The 27,380-nt window shown below is 43.0% G+C and overlaps 1 protein-coding gene across 3 annotated transcripts in view; it reads right to left on the reverse strand.

Annotated features, from left to right (window-relative positions):
• Window positions 1–4,964: 4,964 nt before the first annotated feature.
• Window positions 4,965–27,380, reverse strand: part of ATP8B1 (ATPase phospholipid transporting 8B1) — a 151,687-nt gene continuing 129,271 nt past the window's right edge. For 2 of the 3 annotated variants that reach the window (XM_010374682.2, XM_030926160.1), the window contains exons 20-28: window positions 27,162–27,237; window positions 22,874–23,006; window positions 21,632–21,920; window positions 15,276–15,499; window positions 14,069–14,152; window positions 12,533–12,778; window positions 12,085–12,223; window positions 7,008–7,138; window positions 4,965–5,324 (exon numbers count right to left, since the gene is read on the reverse strand). In XM_010374682.2, the coding sequence (XP_010372984.2) occupies window positions 5,100–5,324; window positions 7,008–7,138; window positions 12,085–12,223; window positions 12,533–12,778; window positions 14,069–14,152; window positions 15,276–15,499; window positions 21,632–21,920; window positions 22,874–23,006; window positions 27,162–27,237 (1,547 nt within the window). In that variant the 3' untranslated portion in view covers window positions 4,965–5,099. The remainder of the gene's footprint in view (window positions 5,325–7,007; window positions 7,139–12,084; window positions 12,224–12,532; window positions 12,779–14,068; window positions 14,153–15,275; window positions 15,500–21,631; window positions 21,921–22,873; window positions 23,007–27,161; window positions 27,238–27,380) is intronic. The other variant, XM_030926161.1, reaches the window with a different exon arrangement.

Below are 27,380 nucleotides of genomic sequence, written 5' to 3' on the forward strand. Positions count from 1 at the left end.
GGCATGAGCCAGCCTCAATTTTGATGACTTTCCCTGATGACTAATGATGTTGAGCATATTTTCATATGCTTATTGACCATTTATATCTCTTTTTCTTTTTTTTTTTTTTGAGATGGAGTTTCTCTCTTGTTTTCTAGGCTGGAGTGCAGTGGCATGATCTCGGCTCACTGCAGCCTCCACCTCCCAGGTTCAAACAATTCTCCTGTCTCAGCCTCCCGAGTAGCTGGGATTACAGGCACATGCCACCATTCCCAGCTAATTTTTGTATTTTTAGTAGAGACGGGGTTACATCATATTGGTCAGGCTGGTCTCAAACTCTGGACCTCAGGTGATCCGCCTTGGCCTCCCAAAGTGTTGGGATTACAGGCGTGAGCCAGCCACCGCCCGGCTATATCTCTTCTTTGGAGAAATATCTAATCAAGAAAATCGTTTTCGCTGTTTCTTTTTGTTTGTTTTTTTTCTCTGAGATGGAGTGTCACTCTTGTTGCCCAGCCTGGAGTACAATGGCGCTATCTCGACTCACTTTAACCTCCGCCTCCCGGGTTCAAGCGATTCTCCTGCCTCAGCCTCCCGAGTAGCTGGGATTACAGGCATGCACCACCATGCCCTGCTAATTTTTATTTTTAGTAGAGATGGGGTTTCTCCATGTTGGTCAGGCTGGTCTCGAACTCCTGGCCTCAGGTGATCCGCCTGCCCGGGCCTCCCAAAGTGCTGGGATTACAGGCGTGAACTACCGCACCCAACCTTTGCTGTATTTTTTAGGAGAAAGAAAATAATTACATTACAGTGCTTATATTTAAGGGCCCCAACCTCCACTTTGTCCTGAGATCTACGTTGTATTGTTTTCAGTGTTTTGACAGGCCTTTTCATATTTATAAATGCCCCAGAAGTTGTAGTGCAGCCCTAACTTTCTAGCAGGACTCTTAGGAGCTGACGGTTTTCCTAAGTTTCATTCACATCACATGAAGGCCGCAATTGTTAAAATACATTTTGATTCCATTAGGGTACATTTTGCTATCACATTGAAGTCTCTCAAGAATCATTTTATTCCCATCAGATGTCGTTACTGAGCAGTTTCTGGAGCTGAACATGAGTAAGAACCTTTAGGTGGTGCTCTTTGATTGAAAACATTTATCCCTCAAACAACTTAAATACAGTAGTATATTGCAGGAAAAAGTGACCTTTATTTTTTTAGGGATGATCTCCCAGGTTTGCTCGATTTTCCTGCCATTTATATTGCAGAGGCTAGTAATTTGCCCATCTCCTCCAACCCCAAGCACCCCAAGACTGATATTTTTCTATCACCTGCTGCTAATTATGCCTCCCAAAGAGTCTCCCATCTCTGACGCAGAGAGAACCTTCTTAGTGGGGTCACGGCTTCCCTTGCATCCAAGAGCTGTCTGTCCCACAGCCTGGTCAGACTCCCGCAGCCTCAAACCCCAGGTCTCCCATCTACTTCCTCACTCACTCCTCTTTGCTCATTTTTCTGCCAAGGATTCATCATGTATTTCTAGGACTATCTGCTCACTTCCCAGCCCTTACTTTTTTTGTTTTGTTTTTTGAGATAGAGTCTCTCTCTGTCATCCAGGCTAGAGTGCAGTGTCACAATCTCAGCCCACTGCAACCTTCTTCTCCCGGGTTCAAGCGATTCTTCTGCCTCAGCTTCCCAAGTAGCTGGGATTACAGGCATGCACCACCATGCCCGGCTGATTTTTTTATTCTTAGAAGAGATGGGGTTTCGCCATGTTGGCCGTGCTGGTCTTGAATTCCTAACCTCAGGTGACCTACCCACCTTGGCCTTCCAAAGTGCTGGGATTACATGCGTGAGCCACCATGCCCAGCCCCAGCCCTTACTTTTGGTTGAGGGTTGCCTTTCCTTTCATTCTGGCTAAAGAGTTGAAGTCAGTTGGAAAAACCCAGAGTTAATCTTCCTTTTTTTTTTTTTGAGAGAGTCTTACTCCATTGCCCAGGCTAGAGAACAGTGGCACAATCATGGCTCACTGCAACCTCCGCTTCCTGGGTTCCAGCAATTCTCCTGCCTCAGCCACCAGAGTAGCTGGGACTACAGATGTGCGCCACCTCACCCAGCTAAGTTTTTGTATTTTTAGTAGAGCCAGAGTTTGGCCATGTTGGCCCGACTGGTCTCGAACTCCTGGCCTCAAGTGACCCACCCACTTCAGCCTCCTAAAGTGCTGGGATTACATGCCCAGCTGACCTCCCTAACTCTAAATCTTTACCGCTCTGTCTCTAAAGTCTGACCACCTTTTTAATTCTTTTAGAGACAGTCTTGCTCTGTCACCCAGGCTTCAGTACAGTGGCATGAGCATAGCTCACTGCAGCCTCAAACTCCTGGGCTCAAGTTATCCTCCCACCTCAGCCTCCCAAGCAACAGGGACTACAGGCACATGCCACTACATCCAGTTTTGTTTTTGTTTTTTTTTTTTTTTTAAAGACGGAGTCTTGCTATGTTGCCCAGGCTGGTCTCAAACTCCTGGCCTCAAGTGATTCTCCTGCCTCAGCCTTCCAAAGTACTGAGATTACAGGCGTGAGCCACAGTGCCTGGTCCTGATCACCTTTTCTCCATCACTTCTTCCCTAACACTTAGTTTCCCTGTCCCTGACTTTCTCACCACTAAAGGACCCCTGCATTCCTCTAGAAACCTTGTGGGACTAGATTCTTCTGTCACATACCCTATTCTTAAAAATAACAACAACAACAACAAAAGCCCATTTAAATACTTTAGAAGATTATACTTTTCAAAGATTTTACTAAATCATTTTTTAAACAAAATATACATTAAATCTCAGATTTACAGAATATAGAAATAATTTATCCAAAGAAATTTGCATTTTAAAATTGTTAATATTGCACCCAACAGTATGTCTTTGACACATTTGCAATGTCAATCTTTCCCACAATTTGCGAAAACAGGAGAGAAATCTGAAACTAACAGAATTACACAAGCTAACTTTTCTGTAAAAAAAAAAAAACTTACAATTTTTTATTTACAAGTTAAGGAAAAGTTGTAAACGTTCAGCATTTTAGTTCCACAGAATAAAAAGCCATACATTCTTTTATCAAACATAGAAAATGAACTATTTACACATTGTGATTACCTCATAGGAATTCAACGGGACTAATATTGTGAACATTCACAGCCCAATGGTAAAGAACAGAATTATTGAACTATGGAAACTAGTGTGTGAAAGACACAGAATGAGAAAAATGTCTGGAAAAAAATTACTTTTACCTCTTTGAGGAGTTCCCATAATTACCTAAAGTTATCTTCAAATTTAAAAGGACACACCATTCCCCAGTCTTAGGAATGTGGCTGCCAATAGCCTTTTCTCTCAAGACATTAGACAAGTGAAAAAGAGAAGTCTCTGTTCAAGTCCCTTATAAAATACTTTACATATAGGCAGGCACAAAAGTTTGCTTTCCAAAAGAAAGCTTTACAAAATATTCTGCAATTTATTACTGATATCCTCAGTTTTTAACCCCCCCCCCCCTTTTTTTTTTTGAGACGGAGTCTCGCTCTGTCGTCCAGGCTGGAGTGCAGTGGCTGGATCTCAGCTCACTGCAAGCTCCGCCTCCCGGGTTCACGCCATTCTCCTGCCTCAGCCTCCTGAGTAGCTGGGACTACAGGCGCACGCCACCTCGCTCGGTTAGTTTTTTGTATTTTTTAGTACAGACGGGGTTTCACCAGGTTAGCCAGGATGGTCTCAATCTCCTGACCTCGTGATCTGCCCATCTCGGCCTCCCAAAGCGCTGGGATTACAGGCTTGAGCCACCGCGCCCGGCCTAAAACCCCCTTTTTTAAGCCCAGAAATATTTAGATGCTTTAAAAAATGAGAGTAGGGAATCAAATCATTTGGTACTATGGGAAGCTGCTAAAATAATATTTGATAGTAAAAGTATGTAATGTGCTGTCTCACCCAGTAGTAAACCAAAAATAAACTGAAACTTTATGGAATCTGAAGTTATTTTCCTTGATTAAATAGAATTATTAAACCAATATGAGGAGAACATGAAACCATGCAACCTACTATCAACTTTGAAAAAGTGATTGAACCACTTAGCTTTCAGATGATGAACACTGATAAGTCATTTGTCATTACTACTATAAATTTAAAAATATGTTAAGGTGGCCTATGGGGGTTAAAAAGGAGCCTCTGGTAAATTATGCTGAAGATCACAGAAAGGAAAATGTAACTAATTTTATAATACAATACCATTTGAACTGAAATACAACATGCTTTGTAATTCTATTGCCCTGGATTGAGACTGGATTAGAATGTTCCCTTTCAACCATAATGTACATAACCAGTTGAATAATAGGACTTTTATTATTATTAAAAAAAATTTTTTTTGAGATGGAGTCTCACTCTGTTGCCCAGGCTGGAGTGCAGTGCCACAATCTCGGCTCACTGGAACCTCTACCTCCCAGGTTCAAGCAATTTCCAGCTAATTTTCATATTTTTAGTAGAGACGGGGTTTCACCGTGTTGGCCAGGCTGGTCTGGAACTCCTGACCTCAAGTTACCCGCCTTGGCCTCCCAAAGTGCTAGGATGACAGGCATGAGCCACCGTGCCCGGCCTATTTTTACATTTTTCTTAAGACATAGTCTTGCTCTGTCACCCAGGCTGGAGTGCAGTGGCACGGTCTTGGCTCACTGTAACCTCCATCTCCCAGGTTCAAGCGATTCTCCTGCTTCAGCCTGTCAGACAGTTGGGATTACAGGTGCCCGCCACCAAGCCCGGCTCATTTTTTAATTTATGGTAGAGACACGGTTTCACCATGTTGGCTGGACTGGTCTCGAACTCCGGGCCTCAGGTAATCTCCCCTCCTCAGCCTCCCAAAGTGCTGGGATTACAGAAATGAGCCACCACGCCCAGCCGAATAATAGGACTTTTAAAAGTCCTATTTCTTGGCTCTGCTATTGTTTAATAATCCAACCCAAGGAGTTTGTTATAAAGGTTATTTATTGTCTTCAATATCTTTGTGACGAATGCAATTCACACACACACAGGAAGTCCTGAGAATCTTTCATAAAAAAATAGACGTGCTCTGTGGCCGCGTCCTGGCCTGGGGGTGAGGGATCAGCTGTCCCCGGTGCGCCTGTACTCCGCGGTGCCATCGGCCACGATGGCATCAAGCGGCGAGCGCTTCTTGCGGATGCTGCGCCCAGAGGAGATGAGGTCCGCATAGCCCCGCTGATGCGAGAAGGCGTAGGCCGAGCGCCGCGATGACACGCCCCGGCGGAACACCTGCTGCCGCCGCTGCCACTGCTCCTCCGCCTTCAACCGCTTGCGATGCTTCTGGATCTGCAAGAGGGAGAGATGGGGGGGTGGATGAAGATAGGGTCCAAGCCAGGGAGGAGGCCTGGCCAGACACCTGCCCCATTTTGATGCAGGCAGCTCTGTCCCCACTTTATAGTGTGTGTGTGTGTGTGTGTGTGTGTGTGTGTGTGTGTGTGTGTGTGTGTGTGTGTGTCTATATATATATATTTTTTTTTTTTTTTTTTTTTTTTTTTTTGAGATGGAGTCTCGCTCTGTCACCCAGGCTGCAGTGCAATGGTGCGATCTTGGCTCACTGCAACCTCTGCCTCCCGGGTTCAAGCAATCCTCCTGCCTCAGCCTCCTGAGTAGCTGGGGTTACACGTGCTGCCACACCTGTCTAATTTTTGTATTTTTATTATGTTGTATATTTAGTATGTATTTTCACCATGTTGGCCAAGCTGGTCCTGTCCTCCTGAACTCCTGACCTCAGGTGATCTGTCTGCCTCGGCCTCCAAAAGTTCTGGGATTACAGGCATGAGACACAATGTTTGGCTATATCTATTTATCTATAGAGAGATATATTGACATATAGATATGATGATATAGATCTATATCCCTCTGTAGTTATACATAGATTGATCAATCGATCTACCTACCTACCTACCTGGAGATATATATAGAAGCTGAGGGAAGTTTATCTAACTTTTCCAAGGTCACACAGCTAGAAAATGCAAAGCCAAGATTCCCACTCCCCAGAAGCTAGTGCCCTTTTCTAGTTCAGACCAGATGGGTACAGTCAAAGAGAAAACTCAGTAGGGCCTCTTTCCAGGTTGTTACGGTGTACTGTTGGTACTGCAAAAGGGAGACCTGAGGGATACTGAAGGTTGCCTCACTAGCCTCTGCTCTCTCCTTCTTTCTAATGGAAATTGATTGTATTCAGATCACCACCCCCCGCCCCAACCTCCCACAGCCACATTTCTCATGGGCGGTGGGCAGGTTGATTTCCCTTGCTAAACTAGTCCAGAATGGGCAAGTGACCTAATTTTGGCACATGAGACCTGAAGGCACTGTACTGGGGCCCTTGGGTGAGAAGTTCCATGGCCCCTAAGGAGCTACAGAATAGTATCTTATATCCCCCCCGACACTGATATGTCAGGATGTGATGCTCAGAACTGCTCTGGCCATCTTCCAGCATCCATATGAAGCTAATAATGAAGGTTTCTGGAGGAGAGATGGCAAGAACCTGCCCAATCCTTTTTTGACATTAAGTTGTTCAATCAACTGGGCCTGAAGTCTGCTAATGATTAATGACGACGCACTACTGTAGAGATACTTTGAGTCACAGATTTCGGTTCCTTGTAGCTCAAAGGATCTTGCTACAGAAGGTGACATTTTTCTTTAAATAAAGAAAAAAAAACCCAATCTGATTTGTATGACAAAATGTTAACACGGTAATTGTTAAACTGAGGGGATAGATATACGGGGCTCATGATTCTATTCTCCCTTTTTTGTTTATGTTTGGTAATCTTTGTATTAAAAAGAAAGCACACTAAATTCCCAATTCCAAAAGACTTATTTGTGAGATAGAGTTAAAGAAAGAGAAGCAATCATGAAAAATCATTCTTACAAAACTTCCCACGAGCTTAGAATTTTGCAGGAAAGGTGCTGTTGGGAAACGCTTTGGTTTCTGTGAGGGACAGATTTGGGAGAGGACTGTATTCGATATACCTTATCACTTTCTGATGGCCAAATGGTCATTGACAGGAATCGGATGGCAACGACGGGCAGTAAGCACACGGCAACAGTCAGGATTATAGTTAACCAAATGTATGGCTGTCTCAGAGCGTTTGAAGCTGTGCCTGTAAAGAACATGGCAAATGAATCACTGTGGTCCTTTTTTCCTAAGAACATAGTTAATATTTCACGAGGTGCGGTGGCTCATGCCTGTAATCCTAGCACTTTGGGAGGCCAAGGTGGGTGGATTGCCAGAGCTCAGGAGTTCGAGACCCGCCTGGGCAACATGGTGAAACCCCGTCTCTACTAAAATACAAAATATCAGTTGGGTGTGGTGGCATGCACCTGTAGTTCCAGCTACTCAGGGGGCAGGAGAATTGCTTGAACCTGGAAGGCAGAGGTTGCAGTGAGCCGAGATCATGCCACTGCACTCCAGCCTGGGTGACAAAGCAAAAGCAAAACTCTGTCTCAAAAAAAAAAAAAAACACATAGTTAATATTTCATAATCTATAAATAGATCATTTATGGTAAAGTTTTACCACTGGATTGGACTCCCCAAAATATCCATTGTGACTCAAAGAAAAGACATTTTAAAATCAGACTAAGCTAAGCAAAATTGGGAAGGTAAATTATTTGAAACAAGGCAAATGTACATTGTGGGGAAAAGAACGAGAGATCAGCTTGTTACCATGTCTATATAGAAGGAAGTAGACATAAAAGACTCCATTTAGTTCTGTATTTGAGATGCTGTTAATCTGTGACCTTACCTTCAACTTTGTCCTTGCAAGAGACATGTGCGAAGGTGATTTAAGGTTAAAAGGATTTTGGGCGGTGCAGAATGTGCTTTGTTAAACAAGTGCCTAAAGGCTGCTTATGGTTAAAGGTCATCACCGTTCTCTTAAATCTCAAGAAAGAGAAAAACATTTGTCTCCTGCCCCTCCCTGGGCAATGGAACATCTCCGGGTAATACCCATTGTGTGCCTTGTTTACTACTGAGTGAGGAGAAACCGCCTTTAGGAATAAGGTGGGGCTTGCTGGAGCAATACTGCTAAAAGGTTTATGGAGATGTTCGCATATGCATCTCAAGGCACAGCATTTTCCTTTAAACTTATTCATGTTACAAGGATTTTTTGTTCATATGTCTTACTGCTGATTTCCTCCCTACAATGATCCTATTGTCCAGCCACTCCCTTATCTTTTTGATGGTAAAGATAATTATCAATAAATACTAAGGGAACTCAGAGGCCGGTGCCGGCGTGGGTCCTCTGTAAGCTGAGCGCCGGTCCCCTGGGCCCCACTTTTCTTTCTCTACACTTTGTCTCTGTGTTTTATTCCTTTTCTCAAGTCTTTCGTTTCCACCTAATGAGAAACACCCACAAGTGTGGAGGGGCAGGCCACCCCTTCAGTACATAAGTGAGCAAATAAGGAAAAAAAGCACATATGTTGACATTGCATTGATTAAAAATGCAAAGTTAGGTGATCAAGACTTCTGACTTTTTTTCTGAGATAGGGTCTCACTCTGTTACCCAGGCTGGAGTACAGTGGTGTTATCATGGCTCACTGCAGCCTCAACCTGCTGGGCTCAAGTGACCTCCTACCTCAGTGTCCTAAATAGCTGGGACTATAGGTGTGCACCACCACGCTTGGCTAAGTTTTGTATTTTTTGTGGAGATGGGGTTTCACCATGTTGCCCAGGCTGGTCTCAAACTCCCGAACTCAAGTGATTCACCCACATTGGCCTCCCAAAGTGCTGGGATTACAGGCACAAGCCACGGCACCTGGCCTTCTGAATGTAAGGATTTAAAAAAGCACTTTTCAGCCGGGTGTGGTGGCTCACACCTGTAATCCCAGTACTTTGGGAGGCCGAGGTGGGTGGATCACCTGAGGTGGGGAGTTCGAGACCAGCCTGGCTAACGTGGTGAAACCCTGTCTCTACTAAAAATACAAAATTTGCCGGGCGTGGTGATGCATGCCTATAATCCCAGCTATTCGGAGGCTGAGGCATGAGAATCACTTGAACCTGGGAGGTGGAGATTGCAGTGAGCCAAGATCATGCCACTGCACTCCAGTCTGGGCAACAGAGTGAGAATCCATCTCAAAAAAAAAAAAAGCACTTTTCATTTTTAGTTCTGGTTTGAAACTCCAAATAATAAAAGCTATAGCACTACCAGGCTGGGCGTGGTAGCTCACGCCTGTAATCCCATCAATTTGGGAGGCCGAGGTGGGCAGATCACCTGAGGTCAGGAGTTCAAGACCAGCCTGGTCAACATGGTGAAACCCTGTCTCTACAAAAATACAAAAATTAGCTGGGGATGATGGCAAGTGCCTGTAGTCCCAGCTACTCTGGAGGCTTGAACCCGGGAGGTGGAGGTTGTAGTGAGCCAAGATTGTGCCACTGTACTCCAGCCTGGGTGACAGAGTGAGACTCCATCTCAAAAAAAAAAAAAAAAATGCTAGTACTGCCAGTACCTGGTGTTTTATACAGATCATGTCATTTAATCAGTTCTGAGAGATGGGTATTATCCCTGTGTCACATAAATAAATTGCGTTATGGAGAAGTTGAAAAGTTTGCCCAAGCTAACAAAACCAACCATGGCAATGCCTGAATTAAAACCTCCTTTTGCCTGACTGGAGCCATGCTTTTCCACTGCAATTTGTTTTCTGAATTTTTATGTCAGATGAAGTAATAATTCAATTCAATAATACAATCACATAATCACAGACATGACCCAATTTTCAAAATCAAATGACCATCTTCTAGAGCCATGTTTCTCATCATGTTTTCTGTACTTACACTCTCAGTTTGTAAAAACAATGGTCTTTATTTATTTTAAATGCGGTTTTTACCCTGCTAAGTGTGTATGGGATTAAAAAACTCCCTATGGGAATATGCTAAGTAACTGGGTTACTAATATTTTAAAACACAGAGTTAGTAAAGAAAATCACAAAAAGCTGAGCTGAATCCCAAGAAGGAAAGGGTTACCATAGCAATGGACTTTTACAACCCAGCTACTGGTCATAAAAATCTGAATCTTTTACAGGGAAACTAGTTGGTTTTTTTTTTTTTTTTTTTTTTGAGACTGAGTCTCACTCTGTCGCCCAGGCTGGAGTGCAGTGGCACGGTCTCGGCTCACTGCAAGCTCCGCCTCCCAGGTTCACGCCATTCTCCTGCCTCAGCCTCCCGAGTAGCTGGGACTATAGGTGCCCGCCACCACACCTGGCTAATTTTTTCTATTTTTTAGTAGAGATGGGGTTTCACCATATTAGCCAGGATGGTCTCGATCTCCTGACCTCGTGATCTGCCCACCTTAGCCTCCCAAAGTGCTGGGTTTACAGGCATGAGCCATCGCACCCGGCCAGGGAAACTAGTTTATGGGGACTGTTTTTCATTGTGAGTCCAAGCTCTCTATTCAAAGTAAGAAGCTCATGAATTCCAGTTCATAATTAATTTTTATTAATATTTTATATTTATAATATTTATGACATTTTTATCACTTCAAATTCATTCTAGCATTTGTCATTTTGTCGTATATTTTATGCAATTATAATCATTGGTCACGTAACTATTTTGTTTTCTATCAATTTACTTATTGCTCTGCACACATATTTCTTATTTGTCTCTTTTTTATTACTTTATTATTATTTTTTTAAGAGACAGGGTCTCGCTATGTTGCCCAGGCTGGTCTTGAACACCTAGGCTCAAGTGATCTTCCTGTCTCAGCCTCCCAAACTGCTGGGATTATAGAGGTGAGCCACTGTGCCTGGCCTGCGCACGTGTTTCTAATAATGTTGACCACTTTTGAATTCTAGAATTTCATCATATTGGTATTTCATGGTATGATTAGCTAATTTAATAATATTCTTAGGTCTTGGGTTATTTCCATTTTTTCCTCTTGTTTACAATTAGAAATGTTATGGTGGAGCCATCTGTACAAATTAGCTTTGCCAAAACTTCGTGTGTTTTATTATCTTAGGATACTTTCCCCAAGTAGAAATACCTGGCCAAAATGTGTGAAAAGTTTTATAATCCTTTATGCATTTTCAGATGTTTGGAAAACTTAAAATATATTGCAGTGTTACCAGCAATACTTGTATACTCACTTTTCCAAAAACCTACCAATACTAGGTTTTGGGGATTTTTCTTTTAAGAAAGGGTCTCACTCTGTCACCCAGGCTGGGGTGGCATAATCATGGCTCACTGTAGCCTCAATCTCCCAGGCTCAAGCAATCCTTCCCACCTCAGCCTCCTGAGGAGCTGGAATCACCAGTGTGTAGTGTGTACCACCATGCCCATTACTTTTTTTTCAATTTTTTTTTTTTTTTTTGGGTAGAGACGAGTTCTCCCTATGTTGCTTAGGCTTGTCTTGAACTCCTGGATTCAAGAGATCCTCCTGTGTTGGCTTCCCAAAGTGCTGGGATTACAGGCATGAGCCACCACATCTCACCCCAATATTAGGTTTTATGGGAAAGAAAGAATAGGCTTTTATTTAGCCTTTTAAGTCTTAAGTTATCTAATTCAACAGACGTACAGCGCTATTGTAAAGCTATTTTAATTTGTTTTCCTCCCATCATGTTACGCACTTTCAACCCACCATCACCACTAATTTCCAGACAGAACATTAATTTTCACTAGCAATACTTTATACTTTGTATATATTTGTTTTGTTTTGCTTTGTTGTTTTCTTTTTGAGACAGGGTCCCGCTCTGTCAGCTGAGCTGCAGTACAGCAGTGCGATCACGACTCACTGTAGCCACAATGTCCGGGTCAAGCAATCCTCCCATTTCAGCCTCTCCAGTAGCTAGAACTACAAGCATGTGCCACCATGCATGGCTAATTTTTTTGTATTTTTTGTAGAGATAGGGTTTTGCCATGTTGTCCAGGCTAGTCTTGAACGGCTGGGCTCAAGCAATCCACCTGACTCGGCCTCCCAAAGTGCTGGGATTATAGGTGTGAGCCACTGCTCCTGGCCATTCCACCTTGTATATTTTATTCCTTACCAGAAGTTACGTCAAAATCTAAACTACTGACATTTGTCTGTACATTTATTTTTGGAATTTGGAAAATACCAACCTGTAAATTGAAATGTAGATGGAAAGAGAACATGTATTCCAGCACTATGAATGTCAAACATGATGCCAAAATAAAGTGCAATGCTTCCAAAAATTGAAAAAGCATTCACAAAAGTCCAATAAGAAGTATCCAAGCCAATCTGTTGGGAAACCAGAGAAAAACAGCACTCATTTTGGGGAGTTAGCAAGAAATAAAGGATCTAACAATCCTGAAAACAGAATTCAGCACGTTAGGCGTGATGTGGCTTGAATACTGGACCAGAAACTAAACCATCCTTGACTCAGGCAAGAAATAGAAAATGTGCTTGGTATAAGAGATGAAAATAGCATTTATATTTTGTAAGTGGCACAGGTGCAGTGGGAGTCAGTTGGATGTGCACGCCACCCTATATACAGAAATATAGGTAGGTACCAATAGACACTGAATACGGCCAATGCAAGCCACGTACCTGGAAATTGACTGTTATTACAAGAGCAGAGGCAATGGTGACAGCAAAAGACTGGTAGTCAGAAGGTGCCTCTCCATCCTGCCCTACCGTTTGCAGATAAGCTCCAAGAGGTATGAAGAAGAGGATCATCGATGTTAGGACCCCATGCAACAAGCTTACGAAGAATCTCTTATAGTTGAATAGTAAGTCTCTTTGTCCCACTATGTATAACCCAGGGAATCGGAGGCTCAGTTTGTCACTCACATCCTTAAGGAGAAAACAAAATGATGGTATTTTATTCATCAGGTCAAAGCAGTCAGAGATACGTTATAATTAATATCTCACAAAAAGTTGCAGCCTGCTGTTAAATTTTAGGAAGGCACAAACTGAACAAGATAATCGATCAATCCTGCAATATTTGTGGTGTGCAGAACTCCACCTCATTGTTTAGACCACCATTACTTAATATTTAATTTAGAGATGGGCTAAGTTAATTACTTTGCTACTTATGGAAAGAAAACAAATTAGTAATATCAAATATATATATATATATATATATATATATATATTGCTACTTTTTACCTCCTGAGTGAGGTATTTTTACCTCCTGAGTGAATTTTTACCTCCTGAGGCTATTTTTACCTCCTGACTGAATATATATTGTTGCAAATCCTTTGGGAAAAATTTTTCTCATGCAAGTTGATGAGTTAATTGTAAATTATTATTTTTTAGTCTTTATAGTGCTTCTTTTTAAGAATTGGTATTAGATAAAAATATACACTGGCTACATAAATTTTGGAAAGGATTTAAACTTACTTTAAAATGAGTAAATTATTATTGTAGAGATATTGGACTCTCAGGTGCTTTTTTTTCTTTTCTTTTCTTTTGAGATAGTTTGTTGCCCAGCCTGGAGCGCAGGTGGCACAAACATAACTCACTGCAGCTTCAACCTTCCAGGCTCAAGTGATCCTCCCACCTCATCCTCCCAAGTAGCTGGGACTTCACAGGTATGCACTACCATGCCTACTAGTTTTTAAGTTTTTCTGTAGAGATGGGGTCTCCTTATGTTGCCAGGACTGGTCTCAAACTCCTGACCTCAAGCAATTTGCCTGCCTCAGCCTCCTAAAGTGCTGGGATTACAGGTATGATCCACTATGCCTTCAGGTATCTTCATAGTAAGGTCTTACTGTCTAAAAGGAACATAACAAATACATGTGCCAATGAATTCAACCCCAGTCACAGAAATCCTCTTTTCTCTCTCTCTTTCTGTCTTTTTTTTTTTTTTGGTCTTAGAGATGGGGTCTCACTTTGTTGCCCGGGCTAGACTTGAACACCCGGGCTCAAATCATACTCCTGCATCAGCCTCCCGAGTAGCAGGGACTACAGAGAAATCTCTTTCCTTACTACAAAACAAGAAGCACAGCCGTGACAACAGAATTATAATAGGGTTTGATCAGAAAGAAGTAAACCAGAAGAATGCATTGAAACATTTGCTTGGGACTTCTCTAACGCGTGCTCATCTGTCCTGAAGTGTCCCTGCTCGTGCGAGGCTCCTACCTGGTCGAGCAGTCCCATGAGGAGCACGGGGAGGCTGGAGTATAGCACGTTGTAGAGAGTGATGAACCAGTCCTCGTATGCAGTCTGTGAGGGGAGGACAGAGGCTCCACGTCACCAACAAAGACACATGCCGGCCTAGTTAGCACATACTCCTTTGCTTCCTTTATTTAACATTTTGTTTGTTTGTTTTAATAGAGATGGGGGTCTTGCTATGTTGCCTAGGCTGGCCTCGAACTCCCGGCCTTAAGCGATTTCCCCTTCTCAGCCTCCCAAAGTGTTGGGATTATAGGCAAAAGTCTATGTGCCTGGCCTGTTATCACTATTCTTTTTTTTTTTTTCTGAGACAGGTCTCACTCTGCGGCCCAGGCTGGAGTACAGTGGCACGATCTTGGCCCACTCTAACCTCTGCTTCCCAGGTTCAAGCAATTCTTCTGCCTCAGCCTCCCAAGTAGGTGGGATTACAGACACACGCCACCATGTCTGGCTAATTTTTGTATGTTTTGTTGAGACGGGGTTTCACCACGTTGGCCAGGCTTGGTCTCCAACTCTTGACCTCAGGTGATCTGCCCACCTCGGCCTTCCAAAGTGCTGGGATTACAAGCATGAGCCACTGCACCCAGCCCCATTATCACTACTATTAATGGCAAAGTAACATGAAAAAATAACCAAAGATAAAGACAAAAGCATACACGCAAATCCCCTCCTTTTTTTTTTTTTTTTTTTTAAAGACAAAGTCTTGCCCAGGCTGGAGTGCAATGGCACAATCTTGGCTCACCCGCAACCTCTGCCTCCCGGGTTCAAGTGATTCTCCTGCCTCAGCCTCCCGAGTAGCTGGGATTACAGGTGCCTGCCACCACACCCGGCTAATTTTTGTATTTTTAGTAGAGACCAGGTTTCACCATGTTGGCCAGACTGATCTTGAACTCCTGACCTCAGGTGATCCACCTGCCACAGCCTCCCAAAGTGCTGGGATTATAGGCATGAGCCACTGTGCCCGGCCAAACCCCTTCCTTTCTAAGGCAAAATGTTTTTATAGCACCAGAAACATTTAGAGAAGTCATGATCATTCTTAATTATGCCCCAACTGTAAGGAGACACAGCCCCAAAACTATAAATATAGAAGAAACAATTTGGTTTTTCAGAACTAGAATTTTATTCATTTAAGAGCTCTACTTAGTAAATGACAATAACAACAACATTACATTACCTGTGCAGAGTAGCCATTGAAGAAGGAGTACCAGAAATGAACCAAAGTAAAGGCAAAGTTTTTGTAAAAGAAGTATCGTAGGAACTTGCACATCCTTATGTAAGACCACCGGCCGTGCACCAGCAGTAGCCTCTGCAGATAGCGGAACTGAGCAAAGGAATAGTCACTCGACATGACAGCTTGCATTCCTTCTTGTCCACTTATTCCAACGCCAATGTGGGCAGCTATAGGGCAGAGGGAGAAAACACTGTGAATCATAAGCCGATTGTGAGACAAAACATCAGATGATAAAAAGGTTCCATAGCAAACAAAAATCAAAGACAGACATTGATGGAACAATAATACAGAAGCTCTTGCTCACCATCTCTTGCCCCCAGCTCCTGAACTCAACTCAAAGTCAGTTACAAGTTGCTAAACAGGGCACATAGTAGGGCCTCCATAAATATTTGGGAAAGGATCTCATGTGGGTGGTGAATTCCATTTGGATTATCTGCCCAGAACACAGCCATCCCTTCCACCCACAGGGTGAGCCCCAGGCACCCATGTGTACACTGTGTCCTTGCCTCTTTGGCAACAGCTCTGTTGCCATGGGCAGATACATAATTTGTGGTAGATACTACAAATCAGCTCCCCCAACTTGATTCCACCCTTGTTCTAATTAGAGAGATGGGAAAGGAAATAAAAACCCTACATTTCCCAGACTCCCTTGCAGCCAGGCTCTTTTGTGATTAGGTTCCACTGTTTAGATCCACTTATGACTTGGAAGCAGAAGTGAATCAGAGCCCAGCATCCCTTCCTCTTTTGGCATTTCTGCAGCAGAGCTCATATCTACTTTCCAGCTACCTGAATGTTGACAGGCTTCTTAATTTGAAGCTCTTTAGAGGAACCTCTTACCACTTACCAGAAGGGTAGAAGCTCTTCTGGTCAGTGACCCAGCCTAGAACCTGCTTCTGTAGACCATCCAGAGCTTTTGAAAGTACCTAATCCCCTGTCTTAATCATTTCTTGCTTAAATACCAACTGGGGTCTGTTTCCCATGCTAAACCCTGACTGACAGAAAACCCAAGTTGAGCCAGTCTGTCTCTTGATATTCTGGAATTAGAAGTCAGTTATTTTGTGTCTAGAATTTTAAGGTCTAAATTCTTGAGGTAAGAAATAGTTATATTTCTTTCTCTCTCTCTCTTTTATTTTTATTTTTATTTTTATTTTTGAGATGAAATCTTGCTCTGTCACCCAGGCTGCAGTGCGATGGAGCAGTCTCGCCTCGCTGCAACCTCTGCCTCCTGGGTTCAAGCAATACTTGTGCCTCAGCCTCCCGAGTAGCTGGGATTACAGGTGTGCACCACCACACCCAGCTAATTTTTGTAGAGACAGGGTTTCACCATGTTGTCCAGGCAGGTCTTGAACTCCTGAACTCAGGTGATCCACCCACCTTGGCCTTCCAAAATGCTGGGGTATTACATGCATGAACCACTGTGCCTGGCCGAAATAGATATATTTCTTCCTGAAGATTTCTAAGGGGCAGAGAAAAAAACTAGGAGGGGAGAGTGGTGGGGAGAAGGGAGAGAATGGAGGGAGAAAATGGGGGGAGAGAATGAGGGGAGAGAAGGGTGGGGAGAAGGGAGGGAGGGGAGAGAGAGAAAGAGGGGAAGAAGGAGGAAAGGGAGACAGAGGGGGAGAGAGAGAGATAGACACTGGGTTCCTGGTGCAAATCTATGTTCTTGTTCCAGTATCTTCCTGAGGCCTGGCTGCTTCTTGGGCAACAGGAGGTGTCTTTGTATCTTTTAAAATAAATTTACTTTTTTCTTTTTTTTCTTTTAAGTTCCAGGATACCTGTGCAGAACATGCAGGTTTGTTACTTGGGTATACGTGTGCCATGGTGGTTTGCTATACCTATTGACCCGTCCTCTAGGTTCCCTCCCCTCGCCTCCCACCCCTCAAATTTACTTTTTTCTTTTTTTTTTTTTTTTTTTTTTTTTGAGGTGGAGTCTCGCTCTGTTGCCCGGACTGGAGTGCAGTGGCCAGATCTCAGCTCACTGCAAGCTCCGCCTCCCGGGTTTACGCCATTCTCCTGCCTCAGCCTCCCTGAGTAGCTGGGACTACAGGCGCCCACCACCTCGCCCGGCTAGTTTTTTTTTTTTTGTATTTTTAGTAGAGACGGGGTTTCACCGTGTTAGCCAGGATGGTCTCGATCTCCTGACCTCGTGATCCGCCCGTCTCGGCCTCCCAAAGTGCTGGGATTACAGGCTTGAGCCACCGCGCCCGGCCTACTTTTTTCTTAAGCTAGCTTTGGTTGTTCTCCAATACTTGTAATCAAAAGAGTTTTAACTAAGAAACTATTAAACTTTCAAAGTCTTATTCATGGCCCTCCAGGACCTTAAGACATTTTTTTTTTTCTTTACAGGGGGAAGATTTCCAGAATGTATAAAATCCTTCCAATAGTAATAAATAACACTTTCAAATTAGAGAATGATTAGTTTTGTCTGGGTCTTAAAAGTAATGAATGTGAAGATAGACAAGATCATTTAGAAAAGATACGTTGGAGGACACAACCTATCGTTACTCAGACCCTGAAAAGTGGCTGCAAAGCTGCGGCATTTCTAACTAAAAAGAAGCTTCAAAAATCCTGCCCTAGTTATAGAACACAAGGTCTAGCAATTCAAAACACAACTGTGATGATGTTTCCAAACCTACGTTTTCAGTAACACTTTGCAGTTCTAAAAAAACAGAACAAATTGCATCTCATATAATATTTATGATCTCTTTGAAAACACACAAATATTTCCTATGACCAGCATGGTTGCCAAACTGCTCTTTCCTGCCAAACCATGGCCTTTTCTTTCCTGAACAAGCCACCGAGGAAAATGCTGAGATTCTCTTGGCTGATGTGGCTGAGGAAGAGGAACCCCTGTCCCAAGCCCTGGTCCTGCCCCAGTTCTCAACTTTCCCACTGAGGAGACGAAGGACAGATGTGAAATGAACACTGTCATAGTTCCCAGGGCAACAAAAAGCACTGAACAGATACACTACAAGGTGACATTGGTGTTTTTTGTAAAATTTAAGTATAGGCACTTAGAGTTTCCTGAAATCTCAAATGCAGTGTTACGTGACTCACTGGTAGGCACTCCTTTATCATTCCTTAACAAAAGGATTATTTCCTCACTGCAGCAATAATCCCTCTTGCTGTTTTTTGTGTGTGTGTTTTGCTTGTTTGTTTGTTTTTTGTTTTTTTTTGTGAGATGGAGTCTTGCTCTGTTGCCCAGGCTGGAGTGCAGTGGCACGATCTTGGCTCAGTGCAACCTCTGCCTCCCAGGTTCCAGTGATTCTCCTGCCTCAGACTCCCGAGTAGCTGGGATTACAGGTGCCCGCCACCATGCCCGGCTAATTTTTGTATTTTTAGTGGAGACGGGGTTTCGTCATGTTGGCCAGGCTGGTCTCGAACTCCCGACCTAAAGTGATCTGCCTGCCTTGGCCTCCCAAAGTGCTGGGATTACAGGCATAAGCCACCGTGCCCCACCTTGCCTTTATCTCTCTCCTGCTTCATGTATATTCTCAGGGTCTAAGACCAAGAAGAGACAACATCCACCCAGCTGGTATGAGATACCTTCCGGTAGGATAGAGGGAGAAGGCAGTCTGTGATAGTCCTTGGATCCTTGCTAGGGGCAAAAACATGGTGGGTCATGATTCCTTCACTTCTTCCAGACTACACTGCTAAACATGAATATTAGCAAATGCTCAGATTATTTTTTGACACTTGAATTTCACTCGACTACTTTATGACCAACAGTTTGTGTGTGTGTGTGTGTGTGTGTGTGTGTGTGTGTGTGTGTGTGTGTGCTTTTTTGTTGTTGTTGGGGAAAGGATCTTGCTGTGTCACCCAGGCTGGAATGCAGTGGCGCAAACATGGCTTACTGTAGTCTCAACCTCCCAGGCTCAAGTGATCCTCCTGTCTCAGCCTCCCAAGTAGCTGGGACTACCTGTGTGTGCCACCATACTTGGCTAATCTTTCTGTATATTGTTCTTGATGCAGTTGGAAGAAATGACAGCTTTTACAAAGTACATAAAGGCACTAATACTACTTGTATAACTTCTAAGGAGACCCCCAAAGTTTCCTATATTTTTATCCCAAAGGGATGCTCTATAAGTCACATATAAAAGTACCTGGGACCAGGTGCAGTGGCTCATGCCTGTAATCCCAGCATTTTGGGAGGCTGAGGCAGGCAGATTGATTGAGCCCAGGAGTTTGAGACCAGCCTGAGCAACATGGCAAATTCCCAACTCTACAAAAAACACAAAAATTAGCTAGGCATAGTGGCTCATGCCTGTAGTCCCAGCTACTTGGGAGACTGAGGTGGGAGGATTGCTTGAGGCCAGGAGGTAGAGGTTGCAGTGAGCCACGGTCGTGCCACTGTACTCCAGCCTGGGTCACAGAGGGAGACCTTTTTTCTTTTTCTTTTTTTTCTAAATGTACCTGGCATATAACAGTGCTTCATAAAAATTTTAAAACAACTTAAGAAAAGCCCCTCTAAGATTATCTACATTGACTTTGTGCAATCCCTCTCACTGCTGAACTCAGAGGAACAAAATGTTTCAAGCCTAAGTCACATAATCAGTTGATAAATCTCCAAAGCAAATCCGTCCCCTCCCATTAGCTAGAAGACTACTTTATAACTGAATAAAAATCATGTTTGATTTGTCCTTTTGGCACAGCTAGTTATGCTAAAGGTACGTAATGGCAAATAAACTAGTGCTGGCTGGCTATGGAGGAAAGAGATAGATCTAATTCCAAGCAAGCAATACCATTTGCATGGTAGGGCAAGCACATGCAAAAACAAAAACAAAAACAAAAACAAACAAAACAAAACAAAAAAACCGTGTGGATGAATTAAACTGCTAGTGACGACAGACATACGCACTGATAAAGAAGGCAAGATGACATACGTCATATAGCTGACTCCTGTTGAGGAAGATAAAGTTGGAATATTCTTAGTATACATCGAGGAGGAGGAGGAGACTAAGAAAAGAAAGAGACAGACTCATGAACCACAGAATAGACTGAAAAGTCTAGTTATATATAATGCATTTAAGCACCACAGGAACATGCAATTACCTATGTACCATCAGGTAATACTTCAGCTTAGTGATAATATGACAGAGCTGGAGGTGACATTGGGGATTATTTTCTTTTCCGATGAGAAAACTGAAACCTGAGCATAAGCCCGAGGTGACACCAGATTTTGGCAATAGGATGAGGACGAATATCCAGGTCATTAGTTTGAGTATTTTTATTACAAGATACTCCCTTATAGTAACAGAGGGAGGAAAAAGGAACAGGATTCAGACATAGAGATGAGGGCTGCCGGTGTGGTTCTGCAGGCTTTAATACCAGCACAACTGTATTTCTGTAAGGCAGGACTCAATCTTTTACTTGGGTGGACTTAACTTCTAGCATCCAGCAAAAGGCAGCCTTCTAGGGAGGTCAGGAGGATGGTGAGAGAACATGGAAGCTTTTCTTCAATGCTAAAACTCTAAACTCACTCCAGGTGACCCAATGATGAAGTTCCCACAGATTTACCAAAGGTAGGAAGAAAGTCCCAGAAAGAAATGCTTAGGTGAAAGGGAATGACATTGTCAAAGCAAGCACCAGAGCTCAACAATTTATGTCTTACAAAACTTATTAAGTATCAGGGTTTTGTTTTGTTTTGTTTTGTTTTTTTGAAATGGAGTCTCACTCTGTCGCCCAGGCTGGAGTGCAGTGGCGCGATCTCAGCTCACTGTAACCTCCGCCTCCTGGGTTCAAGTGATTCTCCTGCCTCAGCCTCCCGAGTAGCTGGGATTACAAGTGTGCACCATCACACCTGGCTAATTTTTGTATTTTTAGTAGAGACGGGGTTTCACCATCTTGTCAGGCTGGTCTTGAACTCCTGACCTTGTGATATGCCCACCTTGGCCTCCCAAAGTGCTGGGATTATAGGCGTAAGCCACTGTACTGTGCCCAGCCAATATCAGGGCTTTTAATAAACCCGAAATATGGGAAGAGAACCAGTAAGAGGGGAAAAAATACACCACATCTATGTAAAAGAAGAAAAATATAAGGATAAATTCCCCCCCATAGACCTTATCTTCCTCTTAGCATCTTTCAGGAGCCCTGTCAGCAATATTCTTTCCTCCTGATGGGCTATGGGCTTTCTGGGGGTAGGGTCGCAGGTGTTGTCATGGTTAAGTTGCTTTATGAAACATCTGTTCTATGAAAACCTAAGCTGTAAAATCTAAAAAAAAAAAACCACCCCCTACACATTCCAGCCATTTTTCCTCTCTGGCACGTTGGGCCCCACTGGCCGTCGGTGCATGACTCACTTTTGATCATGTTCACATCATTGGCCCCATCTCCGATGGCCAGCGTGATGGCTTTCTTGTACCTCTTCACCAGGTCCACCACCATGGCCTTCTGCTTGGGGGTGACGCGGCAGCAGATGACTGCGCTGCACTCGCAGGCCAAGTCCACAAAGTTTTTCTGCCGCTGCTCTTTCTTAGCTTCTAGCCTCCTTTTACTTTGGGTCCGCATCCGTCTTTCTTCTTCTGTTCTTGGGAACTTCAGCTTCAGAATCTTACTTCTCTTGGTCTTTTTCTCGAGAAGAATTTCATTCTGTGAAATCAGAGAGGGAAAAGGTTACATTCATTTTAGTTCTACCCCAGGAGTACCATTCCCAAGATTTGTATTAAGTGAAGGATAATTTTTGGTTATATCACTGATTATATTTGACAAACAAATTTGATTTCATAATCAAAACATGTATATGTATGTGTATACATATATATACACACACACACATATATATATGTATTTTTTTGAGACGGAGTCTCTGTTGCCAGGCTGAAATGCAGTGGCACAATCTTGGCTCACTGTAACCTCCACCTCCCAGGTTCAAGCGATTTCCCTGCCTCAGCCTTCTGAGTAGCTGGGACTATAGGTGTGCGCCACCATGCCTGGCTAATTTTTTTTTTTGTATTTTAGTAGAGACAGGGCTTCACCATGTTGGCCAGGATGGTCTCCATCTCCTCACCTTGTGATCTACCCACCTTGGCCTCCCAAAGTGCTGGGAGTACAGGTGTGAGCCACCGTGCTTGGCTATATATATATTTTTTAAATGGAGATGGTGTCTTGCTGTGTAGCCTGGGTTGAAGTGCAGTGGCTATTCATTCACAAGTGTTCGAGGTTGCATGCTGCAGCCTCGAACACCTAAGCTCAAACTACCCTCCTATTTCAGCCTCCAGAGTAGCTGGGACTACAGGCGCATGCTACCACATCCAGCTTATAAAATGTATATGCAACAAAAATTTAGAAAATCCAACAATCTATAAAGAAGAAAATGAAAAATACCCATTAATTAATAAACCAAGATAACCACTTTTACCTCTTTGGTATACATCCTTTCATATGTCATATACTATTAAGTCTTAAACTTGGAAAAATCGCACTTTCATGTATAGGCTAAGAGACTTTTAGGTTGGCAGTTAACATGCGAAAGCATCTAAAAGTGGTCCCAAAAGAACTTCTTTCTTCTGGGTTAAAGGCACAGATACACTAATGATACGTACCAACCAAGAACCAGTGATGATTAACGCACGGTTTCCACCGGGTGGAAAAAAAGGTTCCTGCACAGGAGGTGCAAACTTTGCATAGACTCCACCTCTATTCCTCTGGTTTTCCATCCTTGCATGAAGAAGAGAACTAGGGGAAAGCAAATTTAAGTGTTTAAAGTGTAAGACCATAAATAGGCCCTTGACTCTGAGATAATTTTGACTTAAAAAAAAGTGACAAAAAAACAAAGTTTACCATCTTAACTATTTTTGTTTATTTTATTTTCATTATAATTTTTTTGAGAGAGGGTCTCACTCTGTCACCCAAGCTGGAGGGCAGTGGCATGATCATGGGTCACTGCAGCCTTGACCTCCCAGGCTCAAGTGATTCTCCTGCCTCAGCCTCCTGAATTGGTGGTACTATAGGCACACACTATCATGCCTGGCTAATTTTTGTATTTTTTGTAGCAATAGGGTTTCGCCATATCCCGGGCTTTGACCATTTTTAAGTGTATAGCTTAGTAATGTTAACTATAGTCACATTGTTATCCAACCAATCTCTAGAACTTTTTCATCTTGCAAAACTGAAACTCTATACCTATTACACAATAACACCTCATCTCACTCACCCTCCAGTCCCTGGTAACTTCCAGTTTACTTTCTGTTTGAATGAGTTTGAGCACTCTAGATACCTCATATATGTGAAATCAAACAGTATTTGTCTTTTTGTGACTGGTTTATTTCACTTAGCATAATGTCTTCAAGGTTCATCTATATAACATGTCATAATTCAAGGTTCATCTATATAACATGTCATAATTTCCTTCCTTTTTAAAGCTGAATATATTCCATTATGTGGAGGCACCACATTCTGTTTATTCATTCACACAATGATGGGCACCTGGGTTGTGTCCACCTCTTGGCTACTGTGAACAGTGTTGCTATGAACATGGGTGTGCATGTATCTCTTTGAGATCCTGCTTTCAATTATTTTGTGGATATACCCAGAGGTGGGATTGTTGAATCATATGGTAACTCTTTTTAAAAGTTTCTGAAGCATCACCATACTGTTTTGCATAGTGGCTGCACCATTTTATATATTTCATCAACAATGCACAAAGGTTCTTTCAACAATGCTTGTTATTTTCTATTGTGTTTTGTTTTTGATAGTATCCATCCTAAAGGGTGTGAGGTATTGTCTTGCTTTGGTTTTGATTTCTCTTCCCCTAATGATTAGTGATGATGAGCATCCTTTCACATGTTTATCAGCCATTTGTATGTCCTCTTTTGTCCTCTTTAGAAAAATGTCTACTCAAAGTGCTTTGCCCTTTTTTTTTTTTTTTTTTAGACAGAGTCTTACTCTGTCACCAGGCTGGAGTGCAGTGGTGTGATCTCAGCTCACTGCAACATCCGCTTCCTGGGTTCAAGCAATTCTCCTGCCTCAGCCTCCCAAGTAGCTGGGACTACAGGTGTGTGCCACCACACCCAGCTAATTTTTGTATTTTTAGTAGAGACAGGGTTTCACCATATTGGCCAGGATGGTCTCAATCTCTTGACCTCACAATCCGCCCGCCTCAGCCCCCCACAGTGCTGGGATTATAGGCATGAGCCACCATGTCCAGCCAGCCTTTTTTTTTTTTTTTTTTTAACTGAGTGACATGTAATTTTACTAAGTCTCGATTCGTCCACCATGTGGGGGTACCATGTTCTTCGTAATTCACCATTTTTCAAAGACAGCTAAAGGAAGATACAGTTGAAAATGTGTACACAGCAACAGAAGAAAGGCAATCTTAGGCCAGGCACTGTGGCTTACGCCTATAATCCCAGCACTTTGGAAGGCTGAGGCGGGCAGATCATCTGAGGTCAGGAGTTCCAAGCCAGGCTGGCCAACATAGTGAAACTCTGTCTCTACTAAAAATCCAAAAATTAGCCAGGCATGGTGGTGGTGCCTGTAATCCCAGCTACTTGGGAGGCTGAGGCATGAGGATCACTTGAATCCAGGAGGTGGAGGTTGCAAAGAGACAAGATTGCACCACTGCACCCCAGGCTGGGTGACAGAGAGAGTCTTTCTAATTAAAAAAAAAGGAAAGGCAATCTTGATCTGAATTAGAATACTGGCTATTGTTTGTTAGGAAGAAACTTATTTTCATACAAACAAAATTATATCTGTGTTTGAGAAATTCTCAGTGCTTTATATCAACAAATTGAATGTTTGTGTTAAAATGATATATGTGACAAGGCCACATATAACACTTTCATGTGATAGAAAAATGAGTCATGAAATTTTGGAGTGGAAGGGACCTTAAATATCTTGTCCAATCTCTTCATGTTACAAATAAGGAAATCAAGCCAGAGGAAGGTGATATGATTTGCCTGCTGTGAGTTGATAGGAAGACTGGAATGAGGACTCAGTTATCTTGTAACTCCTGGCTCAGGACTCTTACTATTACACACAAAAAGCCATTGTTCTTCTCCTTCCAAAGAAGGTTTCTCAGCCTTAGCACTCTTGATGTCTTGGGCCTAATAATCCTTTATTTTATGTGGCCATCCCTTGCATTGGAGGATGTTCAGCAGCATCCCTGGCCTCTCTACCCACTAGAAGCCAGGAGCACTTCTCCTCTGCAGTTGAAACAAACAAGTGTCTCTGGACAGTGTCAAAAAGGGTCCCTGGAAGGCAGACTCACTCCCCACTGAGAATCATTCCATATAGTAATTAACCGAATTACTTGAAACCCAGAACTAGTAAAGTAAACTCATTAAGCATTTATTTGTCTGTTGCTACCTTTTTTTTTTTTTTTTTTTTTTGAGGTGGAGTCTCGCTTTGTCACCCAGGAGGGCTGGAGTGCAGTGGTACGATCTTGGCTCACTGCAACCTATGTCTCCCAGGTTCAAGCGATTCTCCTGCCTCAGTCTCCCGAGTAGCTGGGATGACAGGCACCCGCCACCACGCCCGGTTAATTTTTGTATTTTTAGTAGAGACGGGGTTTCATCATATTGGTCAGGCCCTCAAACTTCTGACCTCATGATCCACCTGCATCAGCCTCCCAATGTGCTGGGATTACAGGCATGAGCCACTGTGCCCAGCCTGTTGCTACTTTTTTAAAACCTAAAAACACTAAGGGGCACGGTTAATGTGCCTCTATTCAGGCACACAAACTAAATCAGTTCTAAATGGAACCGAATTAGATCATAAGGCTACTGATTTTGTCTAATTTAACGGAACACCTAATATACTAGAACAACTAGAAAATGCTTTATCACCGTCATTAGAAATAAGACGAATATTGACCATCAATTCCCTCATCACTTCATCACACCTCGCAAGTGTGTATGTTAACAGCGTAATCTGACCTCATGCTGGCCTGAGAGAGGTGTTGTAGGGAAAAAGCTTGAGGAACTGTCAGGCCATCAGTAAACACAGTAACTGTGTGCAGCATATTATAGCTTCAGAACAAGACATGGCTTTTTCATCATACATTTCCAGGTCTGCTGCGACTCTGATTTAAAGCTCACAAATGTTTCAGCATATGCTGACATTTGAATTATCAGGCCTGCCCCACCTAGACTAGATTACAGAGGACCTACATGATGTAACCCACCCACACATTTCCTTCCGGGCAAAAGCTTTTTTTTCCTTTCTTCTATTTCCCTTTCAAAAGTAAAAGTTCCTAGAAAAAGCAAAACAGGACTATAATTCATATTAATTTGCTAATGATATGACAGGTTCACTTCCTTTTCCAGTAGGTGAACAGAGAAGACTTTTTTTAATGAGAGAGTTTCGCTCTTGTCACTCAGGCTGGAGTGCAGTGGCGTGATCTTGGCACACTGCAACCTCTGCCGCCTGCGTTCAAGTGATCCTCCTGCCTCAGCCTCCTGAGTAGCTGAGACTACAGTTGCCAGCCAGCACACCCAGCTAATTTTTGTAGTTTTAATAGAGATGGGGTTTCACCATGTTGGCCAGGCTGGTCTAGAACTCCTGACCTCAGGTGATCCCCCTACCTCAGCCTCCCAAAGGGCTGGGATTACAGGCATGAGCCACTGCGCCTGGCCTGAGCTTAGAAGGAATAGAGAAAAATGGCCTCTGAAGGGCCCCAAGTTTCCCTAAAAGTAAAATCTGCTCAAATTTAGGCTGAACCTTGATTACTTGGAACTGCCTGTTGTTGTCTTGCTTCATTTAAACACAAGGAAACTGCCCCAAGTGGCATATCGTAGCCCCTATTTCTCCATATCTGCTATCTTCTACAGACAGCCTTGCATTTGAAAAGATGAGCTCTTATGTAATTTCATACCGCAGGCTTTTACTCACTTAATATCTTCCCCATAGCAGATGGTGGTGTCTTCAGTCAGAAGTTCACAAGCAAATCCTATATTTTCAGCAGTTTCTACAATAGAATAAAATTAAGTCAATGTCATTCCTGCTGTTTTTGTTTTGTGTTTTTGAGACAGCATCTCACTCCCATTGCTAGGCTGGAGTGCAGTGACACAATATCTGCTCACTGCAGCCTCAACCTCCAGGGCTCAAGTG

Source organism: Rhinopithecus roxellana, chromosome 21, assembly GCF_007565055.1.
Source record: "Rhinopithecus roxellana isolate Shanxi Qingling chromosome 21, ASM756505v1, whole genome shotgun sequence".
In the NCBI taxonomy this organism is placed as follows: domain Eukaryota; kingdom Metazoa; phylum Chordata; class Mammalia; order Primates; family Cercopithecidae; genus Rhinopithecus; species Rhinopithecus roxellana.